Below are 13,631 nucleotides of genomic sequence, written 5' to 3' on the forward strand. Positions count from 1 at the left end.
AACCGTTGTTTGAAGAACAGACTCGACCCGGGAGATGTCGATATTTTCTTCGACCACGCAATAAGGACAAATAAATTCCTTTTATTATTTTTGATTTTACATTACCCCCTCACATTTTCCTTGAATATTGTGGACATTTTATATTGTGTGTACCATTTTCTTTTCGTGCAGCTAAGAGACTTATATTAAATTGAATGCTCAATTCATTTAAAACCTATCATCTGGGTTGGCCGTAGGGCCGTGCGGGTACTTCCTTCTGTTTAGCAGGTTATTGACACTAGGTCGATTTCCTTTGTCGATTTCTGGGAACTCCTGGGAATTGATAATCGCTACTCAGAACGAAGTGCGTCAAGAACGTCACGGACGGTTTTTAGAGGATGGTATTTACTATGCTGTCGAAAAGAGAGAAAATGTCGGCGCAAAGATCTAAATTGCATAAGGTGTTTCGTACAAAATGTTTTTTGTTTCAGATTTTTATGTTGTTTCTAACTGTTTCTATGTTATTGGTGGGTGGAGTGTACTTTGGGAGTCAGTTACTATTGCCTTCCATTTCGCCTACTCCTCCTTCACATGATTTGAATTTTGCCTCCACTATTTCTCCACATTCCTTTCATCTCCTACTCCAACATGAACAGGTCAGACGTGCGGAATTTATGAATAATTCCTTTGTTCAACTCCTGCATCAGCATCAGTTGGTGATGAATACTACCAACCGTTGGGTGTGTGGGTTAATGCCACATACCATGGATAAGGGTATTCCGTATTTGGTTCTTCCTTATAGTTCCCAAGGGTCAGCTCGAGCATTCCAAACTATGTTCCGTAGTGCACTAGATTCCTACCCCCATCGAGAACCACGCTCAGTAAACCTTGGTCCTGGCCCGTATCACAAGTCTTTGGCGATAGCTATTGCTGATTTAGATAGAGACATTTTTGATGCATCGCTTATCCCAGAGGAGGAGGTGCGAGCATATAAGGATCTGAGTGAGATTGAGTATAGTATATCAGTGGGTGATAGACAGCTTAAGAGCTCGTGCCCGATTTGGATCGTACCTCACCTTGGTCACTTCTGTCTGCAAGGTCTTGGTCAAAATCCGAGAGCTCAGTTTGGGAAGAGTGCTTGTACTGAGACGTATGTCTTACCGATGCTCTCTTCCCCTGTCTTTCTGACTGCCAAGGGTACTTATTTTGTGTGTTACGATCGTGCTTATACATGGTTGCCTCGTGATTTCTCAGGCACCTGTTATATCGTGAATCTTCTACCACCGACTTTCACTGTCGCCTCAGACTACCACAAGACTAGAGTTGTGAGAGGCGTTATTAGTAGAGAAGATACTGCTGGTCAAAAGGCAGGAGACTTCTTTAAGGGTTTCCTACCGTTTTGGGGTCCTATGGTTAATAGTAGGAACTTGAGACAGCTGACTCGTGTGGTTGAATCGACTGCTAATATCACCGCAAGCGCCCTTGGTAACCTGACAGCAGAGCTTCAGGCGGATAGACTAATGACGCTACAGAACCGTATGGTTCTAGACGTTGTACTAGCAGATCGAGGTGGTGTGTGTAAGGTCATCCATTCGAGTTGTTGCATTTTTATACCTGATAATGCTCCAACTGTCTATCAAGCCATCTCAAAGTTGCATAAAATCTCAGAGTCCATACACGTGGACGAGGGAGATTGGACGCTTCTAGGATGGTTTTGGGGCCTGATGTCGACCTGGGGTTGGAAGATTCTGATGATTATAGGGATTGTTGTGACGTTTCTGTTCACGTGTTGTCTTTGTGTACAGTGTGGTCCTGCGTTATGTGGCCTTTGTGCTACTACGTGTATAAGAAGGCCATCTGTTACCAAAGAGGCATTGATGGATAGGATAATGTTCCTGCAACACCTGAATGATCTGATGAATATTGAAATCGATTCTGATTTCGACTAGTGCTTGCCTACATGAGGGCAAAAGGAGCGTCTGAGGTTCCGTGAGAATCGTTATGATGTTTTGGGCATGATCGAATATGGGCAAGTTTGGTATCTATGAACCGTAAATGACGAGTTTAGTAAGTGTACGCGTTTTCGCTACACTACTTGGAAGGGTTCGTCTTATTTACGCGTTTCTTCATCTGAACCCTCGGGTTCCATTTTAGATACGGCATCCATTTTGTTTCTTGCCCTCACGTAGTTAGCTAGCAGGCAACTGTCCGCGTCATGACCCTTAGTTCCCAAGCCTTACGGAAGACGCATATCCCTTTCTTGCGTCTTTTATGACCAGGGGAATGACACTGCAGAGGCAGATGGCACCGCTCGAGGGTAATCTTGCTGTGCCGGTCTATTGTTTCAGCCGTGCATGTGCTAGGATCGAATCCTTTGATCCTGTGATCATGCTTCCGATATTACCCTCACACTCTTTTCTCTACTGTTGTCTGTCTTCCTTGCAGCTGTTCATGTCTCTTTCTTTTGCTCGTTTACAACTAGAGTGGAATGTGCCTAACGGTGAGAAGATGTGCTTTTACAGTTGGGAACCGGCAATGTTACTGTAATTATGTTTCGGGTTTCAAGAAGCCCTTTTGGAGTTTATTGTGGGAACTGAGTTGTAACCTTTTGTTCATATGTTGTCCAATGACGAAAATGTGTATAAAAGGAGCGATCCACATTTGCAATTTGAAGCAGACTCTCAGAACCTACACTCTGTTGTACTTCTTGTGACTTTTGCCTCCCTGCAGTAATAAACGCCGATCTTTGACGCCGAAGGAAGTGTCCCGTGTCTCTGTCATTTGTGCGCTGAACGGGTAACCCACGAAGGTTTCAGGTGTTGTTCCCTGGCACGGCTGGACCTTAGAAAAAGTCCAGTCCTTCACATGGACACTGACACGTGTGGGCATGGGGACACTGACACATGGGCACTGACACGTGTGGGCATGGGGACACTGACACTGCCACTCAAATATGTGCAGCGCCACTGGCATTGGAGGACAGAGGGACAATCATGTGTGGGACATCCAACATGCCACGGAGGTACCCCGCAGACACAGATATGTGCATGTGAACACGCCAGGCTGTGCTCCCAGCCGTGATCTTCACAGGTCTCAGCCCCACCGGGGCCTTCACCTTATATAGCGCTGCTCCTCGGGGGTGCTTCCGGCCTTTGAAGGGGCATAAAGGCAACCTTCGGCCGCCACACACCCTGACTCCCCCCAGCCCCTCCGCCAGCAGGCACCGCGGGCTGACAGCTCCCATGTCAGTGTATGTAACATGTGCTTGCAGCCATGACTCCGCACCGGCGCAGTGAGAGCCACCTTTGATGTCCCTCGGGATCTTGTTTGCGCTATATAAAACTTTATAAATAAATAAATAAAATAAACCCCTCCCACGGGTCACAGGGGCTGTTGGTAAAGTCTGCCCCGAAATGCAACATCTGCCCCTCGCTCCTCGCAAAGATTCCTGAGGAAGAAAGCAGGGGCACTGTAGATAAAGGCATATCGCTAAGTCAAATTGGCTGTAGGAGCAACTTAGTAGGAAAGCCCACTCAATCATCTCATACAGTTATGACCTATACTTAACGTATTTAAAACCACATCGTTCAAAAATGTGTATCATTTTATTTTTATAATCACGTTTTCAAAAAGTATATATTTTTTATATTTTTAAACAATATCAAAAAATTAATATTTCATTATTACAAAGTAGATGATGAAAAGACAGTACAAACAAAACATAGACAATGATGGATGGAGGCAAGGCGGTAGTGGGGACTACTCGCGTTTCGGCGTTATCGCCTTCATCAGGTCACCGTCTTATTGTACTGTTCAGAAACACAAATTAGTGGTCCAATAGTATTGCGACTGATGAACAGACAGCTATCGACATGGGGGAATTGTGGGGACATGGGAGGGGGGGAGTTGCTTATGTAGGGATGTTCTTCTGGAAAATGAAAAGTAAATGGGTTAATTGATATAAGGTAAATGTCAAGATGTTACAGGCATATTTCAATGATAACAACGTGATTGTTTGACTGTACCACTGATTTGCTGCAATAAAGAAATTTTCCAAAAAAAAATCGACATGGGGGGAATAATCAATATTCCAGATAAAAAGGCAGGATAGATCTGATATTAAAAGATGCAGGTGCAGTACTAGCTAATTTCTACCTTGCGGACGGTTTATACGGCCATGTTGGAAATATAGGATAACCCAGTGTTTCCCAAACTGTGGTCCGCGGACCCCCAGGGGTCCGTGACACATTCCCAGGGGGTCCGCAGGAAACAGTTTTAAAAGCACAGAAAAGTTTCTTGTATAATTAGCAGCTTTCCAGCAGCAATAAAAGTGTCAAGATAAAGCCAGTGATTAATGTACCTGCTGGAGCCTGAGGAGAGTTTTGTTTAGTGGCAGCTTTGACTTAACTAATGTAGCACAGAGGGTTAATGTGCCTACTGCAAAGAACGTGTAACATGCATTTTAAAAAGCAGCATTTTATGTGCATAGGTTCGTGGTTACTGCTTTTGTCACAGAGATTCGTTTGTTACTGTGCACTTCATAAGTGACAATCGTAATGTAGCAGAGGGACCTATAAACTGTCATCAAAGAGCTGCTTGCAAACTGCATGGTACCAGTTAGTAACTTTTGTTTTTTCCCAGTTATTCATTATCCTGACGCTGCTAAAAATATTTATTTGGGTGGAAATACATTTTTAATGTTAAAGTCAGTGCTAGCCACTGTGTTATGTTCTGAATCCTGAGTTTGTGCTTTTCCAGACCAAGCACTCATTAAACATTTTATATACACACTGATTTACATGTGCGATTCAATGTCTCTATATGTGTGTGATGTAAAGTGCTCTGACATCCTACAACGGTATGAGAGATGCTATAAAACAAATGAAATACATGTGACAGAGGGGCTATTACTTCAATATAAAATACTAAGGGCCAGATGTACGATCCGTTTTTATATGCGTGAACGGGTTTGTGAACCCGCTTTCACATGCAAAAACGTATTGGGCCATGTACATTGCCTATTTCGCGAGTCGCAATTTGTTTGCGACTCGCTAAATAAGTTTTTCAACTTGCTATTTGGAAGGGGCATTCCCTTCCAAATAGCGAGTCTTAAAACCATGTACAAATGTTTTGCGGTCGCAAAACACTCGCAACTACCACTTACTTCAAGTAGATGGTAATGCTCCACCCTCTCAGCATGCAAAATTATTTTTTAAGGGCATGGTAAATTTTTTTTTTTAAATGCATGGTAAATGGGCTGCATTTTTTTAAACTGCTTTATTTAAAAGCAGTTCCAGACATGGTGGCCTGCAGAGCCCAGCAGGCACCATACCTAGGAGGGCTGGCATTCCCAATAGGCTCGCAAATTGCGAGAGGTTCATTAATATTAATGAACCTCGCAATTTGTGACCCCATTGGGAATCCGAAACAGTGTTAAACACACTGTTGTACATTTCATTTAGCGACTCGCAATTTGCCACTCGCAATGTGTCGCCAATTGCGAGGCGCTAAATGAAATGGTCGTACATCTGGCCCCAAAATTCTTAGGGGCAGATTTACAAGCCCCTTGCTCCTCTTTTACGCCACCGTTGGGTCACTTTCGTGATGCAGCGGCGACGCAAAAGATGCGCCTTGGTGCAGGGTATTTACAACGTGACGCATCTGAGAGATGCGACCCGTTGTAAAGCCCTGCGCCAGAAGGAGGCGTTCCGGTGCAGGAACGCCTCCTAAAAGTGGCTGAGTGAAATCTACAAGATTTCACTCAGTCACTTTGGGGCCCATGCTGCGTCAAAACCCTGCGCCTGCTTGAAGCAGGCGTAAGGATTGACGCAGCAGTAACAAGATTCGGCCCCCCAGAGCATTGCTGGAGCTGTGTCGTGCTTGCGACGCAACTCCATCAATGCGCCACCTTTACGGCACAGATGCGTAATGCATCTGTGCTTTTTTGCCCCATGAGGCGCAGCATTGTAAATGCGGCGCATCAATGGTGGCGGAGGCATGGCGCACAATAAGTGGCGCATCCCTGCTGATATGCATGGATGCGTCACTTATTGTAAATCTGCCCCTAAGTACTTTGAGTATTTGTTTTGTGTGCACACGTGTGTATTTTTTTCGAATTACTGTTTTAATATTTGAAATTTAACTCATACAAATTGCTTGGGGGTCCCCGGCTTCCAGTGGTGACTCAATGGGGGTCCTCAGGAGTCAAAAGTTTGGGAACCACTGGGATAACCCATTCAGAGAGTACCACACATGGCGTCCTGTTTCATTTTAAGCAGTTCGACCTAATCAACTTGGATATTTTCGTCAAGTTCAACTTAGCGGTTCAGGATTTGTGAATGTGGAGTTTGCAGTAGCTTCCTCCCCGCTCTTCTTTTTATCTAAACACGAACATTGGCCATTTTTTGCTGCTGCAGTCCAGGTACAACTGTATCCTAGACAGCATTGGAGAACCGTTAGAAACCTGCACTACATTGGCCATTCAGGGCATCCAGGTACTGCACCTGCATCTTTTAATATCAGATCTATCCTGCCTTTTTATCTGGAATATTGATTATTCCCCCATGTCGATAGCTGTCTGTTCATCAGTCGCAATACGACTGGACCACTAATTTGTGTTTCTGAACAGTACAATAAGACGGTGACCTGATGAAGGCGATAACGCCGAAACGTGCGTAGTCCCCACTACCGCCTTGCCTCCATCCATCTTTGTCTATGTTTTGTTTGTACTGTCTTTTCATCATCTACTTTGTAATAAGGACATGATAATTTTTTGATATGATTGTTTAAAGATATAAAAAATATATACTTTTTGAAAACGTGATTATAAAAATAAAATGATACAAATTTTTGAACGATGTGGTTTTAAATATGTTAAGTATAGGTCATAACTGTATGAGATAATTGAGTGGGCTTTCCTAAGTTGTTCCTACAGCCAATTTAACTTAGCTATAGGCCTTTATCTACAGTGCCTTTTTCCCTATGTATAGCAAGTCCGTTAGGTATATAGGGGTCCCCTGTTTTGAAATCAGAAGAAAGCAGGGGCAACATTTTATTGTACGGAGTTGCTTGGAAAACGCCACTTTTCCATTAAACCCCTATGTTCCTGACTTTTAAAAGTACTTAGAGTTATATTAACGCTTAAAAAATGAAAACAAGGTGTGTTCATAAAATGCCACCATCTAGCACCATTTGTAATTGGCGTCGGGTGGGCACCGAGGGGTGGGGGGGGGGGCGCTGCTCTACCTACCCAGCCCCAGGGCGCCTATAATACTGTAGGGTTCATGGGGGGCCAGTCCCATCACCCCCCCCCCCCCCCCCCCCCGCCCCCCGTGCCGTTCTCCCTGGCTACAGACCTTCCGGCATAGAAGACAGACTTGAATCCGGGGCTCGTGCATCTTAAGCAGGCGCGCGACCCTCGGGACCGCGCACACACATTTTAAATTACAATAAAATAAATGCATTAAAAAGCGGCGGCCCGCCGCCCACGAGCTACATAAAACGAATATCGAAAAAAACATACTTCCCACAGGCAAAAGGAAAAAAAAAATGAGCAGATATATAAAATAAATAAACAATTAAATTGAAACGTGAAAGTAGCATGTGTTGAGGGTCACGTGCACGCGCTGGTGGGGGTCCGGGCGCGGTGAAAGGTCGGAATCCCCGCTGCTGGAAATAGCGCCTGTGCGTCGGCTCAGCTCCGCCCTTCGCAGCAGCGCTGCGGCGGGGGCGGCGCTCTGACCTCATCGGTGCATTAAGCTGGCAGCCTCGTCCGCCGGGCTCCATTCAGCCCGGACCGAGGGAGAGGGAGGCCAGAGCAGCGCTGCCAGCCAGGGAGATCCGCGCACCCAGCGCCGCGAAGCCCCTCGGAGCGCTACCACCGCCCCAGAGCCACCGCAGCGCCGCCTGCACCCGGCCCCAGTGCCCAGTCCGGACTGGAGAGCGGCCCTGCGTCTCTCTCCGCTCCTCCGCACCGTTAACCCATGAGATTTTTCAGGCTGACTTTCAAGTGCTTCGTCGACGGATTCTGAGGCGCTTTATTTGCTGTTTGGCTGAATCTTGGGGATTTTTGCTGGCATTTAGCTCACTGCTCTCTCCGCCCCCACCCTTCCCCCCTCCCCCCAATATATTTTGTATATTTTTTATTCCCCTCTTTTGAATAGTGTTAATTTTTTGTACATTGTTTTGGGACCTTTGTTCGCCTCGAGTCAGCGACAGACTAACGGGGTGCCCCCTGTGGTGGGCAGTGCCACCCGACTGAAGCGCCTCGAAGAGGAAAAAATAACGCTACAGAAACTTGAAAATTGATTTCCGAATGGAGAAGTGTCGGGGGTCGCTCTCCAACGGGACCTGCCACGAGGAGAAGAAAGGGCAGCTGATCCCCAACGGGGGCGGGCACGATGCCAACGGGTCTGCCAAGCTGCCCGGGGGGTACCCCCCGCCGGGGCTGCGCGAGCCCGCGGCCGAGCGCGCCACCTGGACCCGGCAGATGGACTTCACCATGTCCTGCGTGGGCTTCGCCGTGGGTCTGGGCAACGTCTGGCGCTTCCCCTACCTGTGCTACAAGAACGGAGGAGGTGAGTGCCGCCCCCGAGCGCCTGGAGGCCTTTCTGGCACGCTTGTGCCATCTGCAGCGCTTTCTGGCATACTTGTGCCATCTGCAGCGCTTTCTGTCATACTTGTGCCGTCTGCAGCGCTTTCTGGCATACTTGTGCCGTCTGCAGCGCTTTCTGGCATACTTGGGTCATCTGCAGCGCTTTCTGACATACTTGTGCCATTCGCAGCGCTTTGTGACATGCTTGTGCCATCTGCAGCGCTTTCTGTCATACTTGTGCCCTCTGCAGCGCTTTCTGTCATACTTGGGTCATCTGCAGCGCTTTCTGGCATACTTGCGCCATCTGCAGCGCTTTCTGTCTGACTTGTGCCCTCTGCAGCGCTTTCTGGCACACTTGTGCCCTCTGCAGCGCTTTCTGGCACACTTGTGCCCTCTGCAGCGCTTTCTGTCATACTTGTGCCATTCACAGCTCTTTCTGGCATACTTGTGCCCTCTGCAGCGCTTTCTGTCATACTTGTGCCATTTGCAGCGCTTTCTGTCATACGTGTGCCATCTGCAGCGCTTTCTGGCATACTTGTGCCGTCTGCAGCGCTTTCTGTCATACTTGTGCCATTTACAGCTCTTTCTGGCATACGTGTGCCATTTGCAGCGCTTTCTGTCATACTTGTGCCATTCACAGCTCTTTCTGACATACTTGTGCCCTCTGCAGCGCTTTCTGGCATCCTTGTGCCATTCACAGCTCTTTCTGTCATACTTGTGCCATCTGCAGCGCTTTCTGTCATACTTGTGTCTTCTGCAGCGCTTTCTGTCATACTTGTGCCGTTCGCAGCGCTTTCTTCTCTGCCGTAGGCGCGCAGTGTCACAGCGCTCCAAATAACAACCTATGTACGTGTTATCAACGCGACACAATGAAACGTGACCCTTCTGGAGTCGCAGAGATCTCACCAGCAGGTAGCGAACCCACCGAGCTGTCCAACTCTCTTCCGTGTGTCTTTCAGTGCCCTTATTAAGTGTTTCCCCTTTACTACACGCCTGTGCCACACGTACTGCGCGTCCTGCCTTCTGATTGGATGCTTGGCTCACCTACGTGCACAGAGCCCTGCTGACAAAGGGGGGCTGTGCCCCCCTCCCCAGCAGCCGAGGACAGAGGGGCAGTGTTTCAAGGAGTCGCCTCTCTCTCTGGTCTCTGCTCCTCGGAGCTGTCTCACGCCCTCTGCTCTTGTTCACATCCCTGCTTTAAACCGTGCACCCCCCTGCCACCTGTGCAGGGGGCACCCTGTACCCCTCCCTCGCCCAGACTGCAGGCGATGGCGTCACGTCCAAGCCCTGCTCTCAGTATTCAAGGGACGTGGGGGTCTCACGCCCTGCGTACACGCACGCCTTGGGTGGTGGAAGCCCCCCCGAGCCCCTCCACACGTGCCCCCCCTTCTTTTGCATTGTGCCACTGGAGGCAAAAGTGAATCATTGCATAGTACTGGCGCACTTGCATAGCGCCTCGTACTCCGGGAGCGCAACGAGGCACTATACGTGTTACCGATTCCTGGGCGCCCTGTTGGAAGCGTGTGCCTGGAATAGAGCTGGGGGCGGTAAGCGCTAGATTGGAGGGGGGTCTTGTGTTCATGCGGTTCGAAGTCCTGCTCCAAACATTGTGGCGCGAGCTGGCAGCCATATAGAGACCTGGTTTAGGACCAATCAGATCTGTGAATGAGGGAGGTGTGGCTCTAATGCATGCCGCTTGCTTTATCTACTTCAGAAGGATGAAAGGCAGAGCCCACTTACAGTTCTGTAGCAGACTCTCTTAAAAGGATTTGTAAAACTAGTTTTTCTCACTATAGTTCCCTTTCTTCTTGGTTGGTTTACTCTGTAGATTAGTCTGTCTCGCAGTAGCGCTTTGGCACCTGGGGGTTTTAGAGTGCTTTAGAGTGGGGGGAGGGGGGGCTGTGTGACTAACATTGGGATCTCTGAGCAGCTGGTTACAGAGATGTTCCAGTGGCCGCAGGGAGGAGCTTTTCAGCTCTGTTTCTGCCCGGGCAGGGGTAGGTTAATTTGTACACAGATCGTTGGGATGTTATAACCTATATTTCTAAAGTGCACATTCGCCACGAAGGGTATCTTGGCCTGAAAACAGATGTTTATTCTTCCCAACTCAATGGTACTCATTTTATCGACCTCAGAAGGATGAGTGGCTGAGTAGACCCACTAGGATTGAACCTGTGACCATGAGGTCAAACACAGGCCCTAGAGTGGACTTATGAGACCACTAAGGCACCAGACCCAAGGAGTGACAACTGGAGTCCGATCTTTCCTCGAAGGAGGGGGCAGACCTCCTGGGAGACCCTCAAGCCGCATCACTGGCTCTGTCCCGGCCCGTCTGGCCTGCTGTGATCCCTCCGGACAGGCCCGACGGGCAGCTGCCGGAGGCGTCCAGGTCACCCGGGCACACACCCGGAAGGGCTGGGGTTAGACCTTTCTGTGCAGGGGCTGGGCGGGTGTGGGTGGGGGGTCAGGGGGAGAAGCAAAGGCGTCCAGCACATATGGTGAACCTTTGACCCCTGCGGTAACCAGCATGGCATGGCCAGATTGGCACAATAAACATATGCAACAAAGGATACTAGGGTCCGATGACCCCTGTGGCTCCAACACGTTTCGGCCCTACACCACTGCTCGCTCAGGGCCTTCGTCAGGGCGGGTGTGTTGATGGTCAGTTTGGCACCTTTCCTGGGAGGGGGCACCAAAGACGCACTGGTGAGGTAGACATAGGTTGCTGGGCAGAATCTGCAGGAAGCTGGGGTCGTGCCCTCCTCGCCCAGGAGTCTCGGAATATGAGGGAGCATTAGGAATGTTGCAGGCATTAACAGTGGTATGCATGTATGTAGCGCCGACATGCATGCGTAGGCGTGAAGCAGCGCCGAGCTGCGCATCACGTGTGAGTGTGGGGAGGGGGTGATCTATACGGACCCCAGCTTGGCGCATGTGTGCGAAGTGACTTGCCCAGGATCACGCGGCGGTGAGTCAAGCGCCGACTCCGGGATCCGCCGCAGCTCTGGCCGCTAGGAGCCCCTGCAGAGGCGGAAGGTGAGGCGTTCCGGCGGCTGAGCACGGACAGGAGGCCTCCACTTCCTCGAATTCAAGGTCACCGCTGAGGGCAGCCGAGGGCGACGTGAGAAGTGGGGGCCTGAGTGAGGGGGGGGGGGGGGGGGGAGCGCGTGCTGCAGCAAGAGACAGGAAGGGGATGGCGCAGCAGTACTGTAAAGGGGTCACAGGAGTGCACGTCATCACACCACGTCATCATGTCCCCCTATCACCACACACACCAGCGCGCACCCTGCGACCCGCAGTGCACGCGCACCCACCCTGAATTCACCCAGCCAGGGCCGGTTCTATGATTTGCGAGGCCCTGGGCCAAAAGGGAATGTGTGAGCCCCCTCTAATTTACTTGAGGGGCCCCTTGCCAGGAAACCATTCAGAGACACCCCAGGGGGCCCATTGTACAGGATTTTAGCCTTCCCACAGTTTTAACTTTCAGCCCAGGAGCGATTCTCGCACCTCCAGCCTGATGGGTGTAAGAATTGCTTGCGGGCTGAGACTTAACACCGTGGGGGCGCTATAATCCTGGACAATGGGCCTCCCGCAGGGCCTCTGAATGCGTCTCCTTGCAATTGGGACAGGGGGAGGCCTCTCCCTCCCCTCGGCCTCCAGACACCATCCCTGAGGGGCCCAGGGAGGGGACCCCTCCCATAGACCCTAATTGCAAGGAGACCGGGGAACAACAGGGCACGCGATGGATTCGGGGCCCCGTGCTGGTCGGCTGAGTGCGAGGCCCTGGGCAGCCGCCCATGCCTAGCGCCGGCGCTGCACCCAGCGCTCCATGCAAGAGCCATGACGTCAGCCTGCAAGGCGCTTGCATTGGAGCTATGTCACATGCAACCACGAGTCACACACACCCCACAAGAACACACATCTCAGTAATCAGTGTACATGGAAAACATGTGACTCATTGCACACATGTACAGTTCATGCCTGTCTGTGGTTCACCCACCACTCTATACACATGTACAGTTCATGCCTGTACGCGAATCACAGGCCACTCTGTAAACATGAACAGTTCATGCCTGTACGTGAATCACAGGCCACTCTGTAAACATGAACATTTCACACCTGAACAGGAATCACAGGCTACTCTGTAAACATGTACAGTTCATGCCTGTACGCGAATCACAGGCCACTCTGTAAACATGAACATTTCACACCTGAACAGGAATCACAGGCTACTCTGTAAACATGTACAGTTCATGCCTGTATGCGAATCACCCACCAGTCTGTAAACATGTACAGTTTATGCCTGTACGTGAATCACAGGCTACTCTGTAAACATGTACAGTTCATGCCTGTACGCGAATCACAGGCCACTCTGTAAACATGAACAGTTCATGCCTGTACGTGAATCACAGGCCACTCTGTAAACATGAACATTTCACACCTGAACAGGAATCACAGGCTACTCTGTAAACATGTACAGTTCATGCCTGTACGCGAATCACAGGCCACTCTGTAAACATGAACATTTCACACCTGAACAGGAATCACAGGCTACTCTGTAAACATGTACAGTTCATGCCTGTATGCGAATCACAGGCTACTCTGTAAACATGTACAGTTCATGCCTGTCTGTGGTTCACCCACCACTCTATAAACATGTACAGTTCATGCCTGTACGTGAATCACAGGCCACTCTGTAAACATGAACAGTTCATGCCTGTACGTGAATCACAGGCCACTCTGTAAACATGAACATTTCACACCTGAACAGGAATCACAGGCTACTCTGTAAACATGTACAGTACATGCCTGTATGCGAATCACAGGCTACTCTGTAAACATGTACAGTTCATGCCTGTATGCGAATCACAGGCTACTCTGTAAACATTTACAGTTCATGCCTGTATGCGAATCACAGGCTACTCTGTAAACATGTACAGTTCATGCCTGTATGCGAATCACAGGCTACTCTGTAAACATGTACAGTTCATGCCTGTACGTGAATCACAGGCTACTCTGTAAACATGTACAGTTCATGCCTGTACTTGAATCACAGGCC

General features: G+C 49.3%; 1 protein-coding gene across 1 annotated transcript in view; it reads left to right on the forward strand.

Annotated features, from left to right (window-relative positions):
• Nucleotides 1-7,677: 7,677 nt before the first annotated feature.
• The window catches only part of SLC6A8 (solute carrier family 6 member 8), a 171,626-nt gene continuing 165,672 nt past the window's right edge, over nt 7,678-13,631 (forward strand). Inside the window, exon 1 of the mRNA XM_078664574.1 lies at nt 7,678-8,555. Within this exon, the coding sequence (XP_078520700.1) occupies nt 8,294-8,555 (262 nt within the window). The 5' untranslated portion in view covers nt 7,678-8,293. The remainder of the gene's footprint in view (nt 8,556-13,631) is intronic.

The sequence above is a fragment of the Lissotriton helveticus genome, chromosome 10 (assembly GCF_964261635.1).
Source record: "Lissotriton helveticus chromosome 10, aLisHel1.1, whole genome shotgun sequence".
NCBI classification, from domain to species: domain Eukaryota; kingdom Metazoa; phylum Chordata; class Amphibia; order Caudata; family Salamandridae; genus Lissotriton; species Lissotriton helveticus.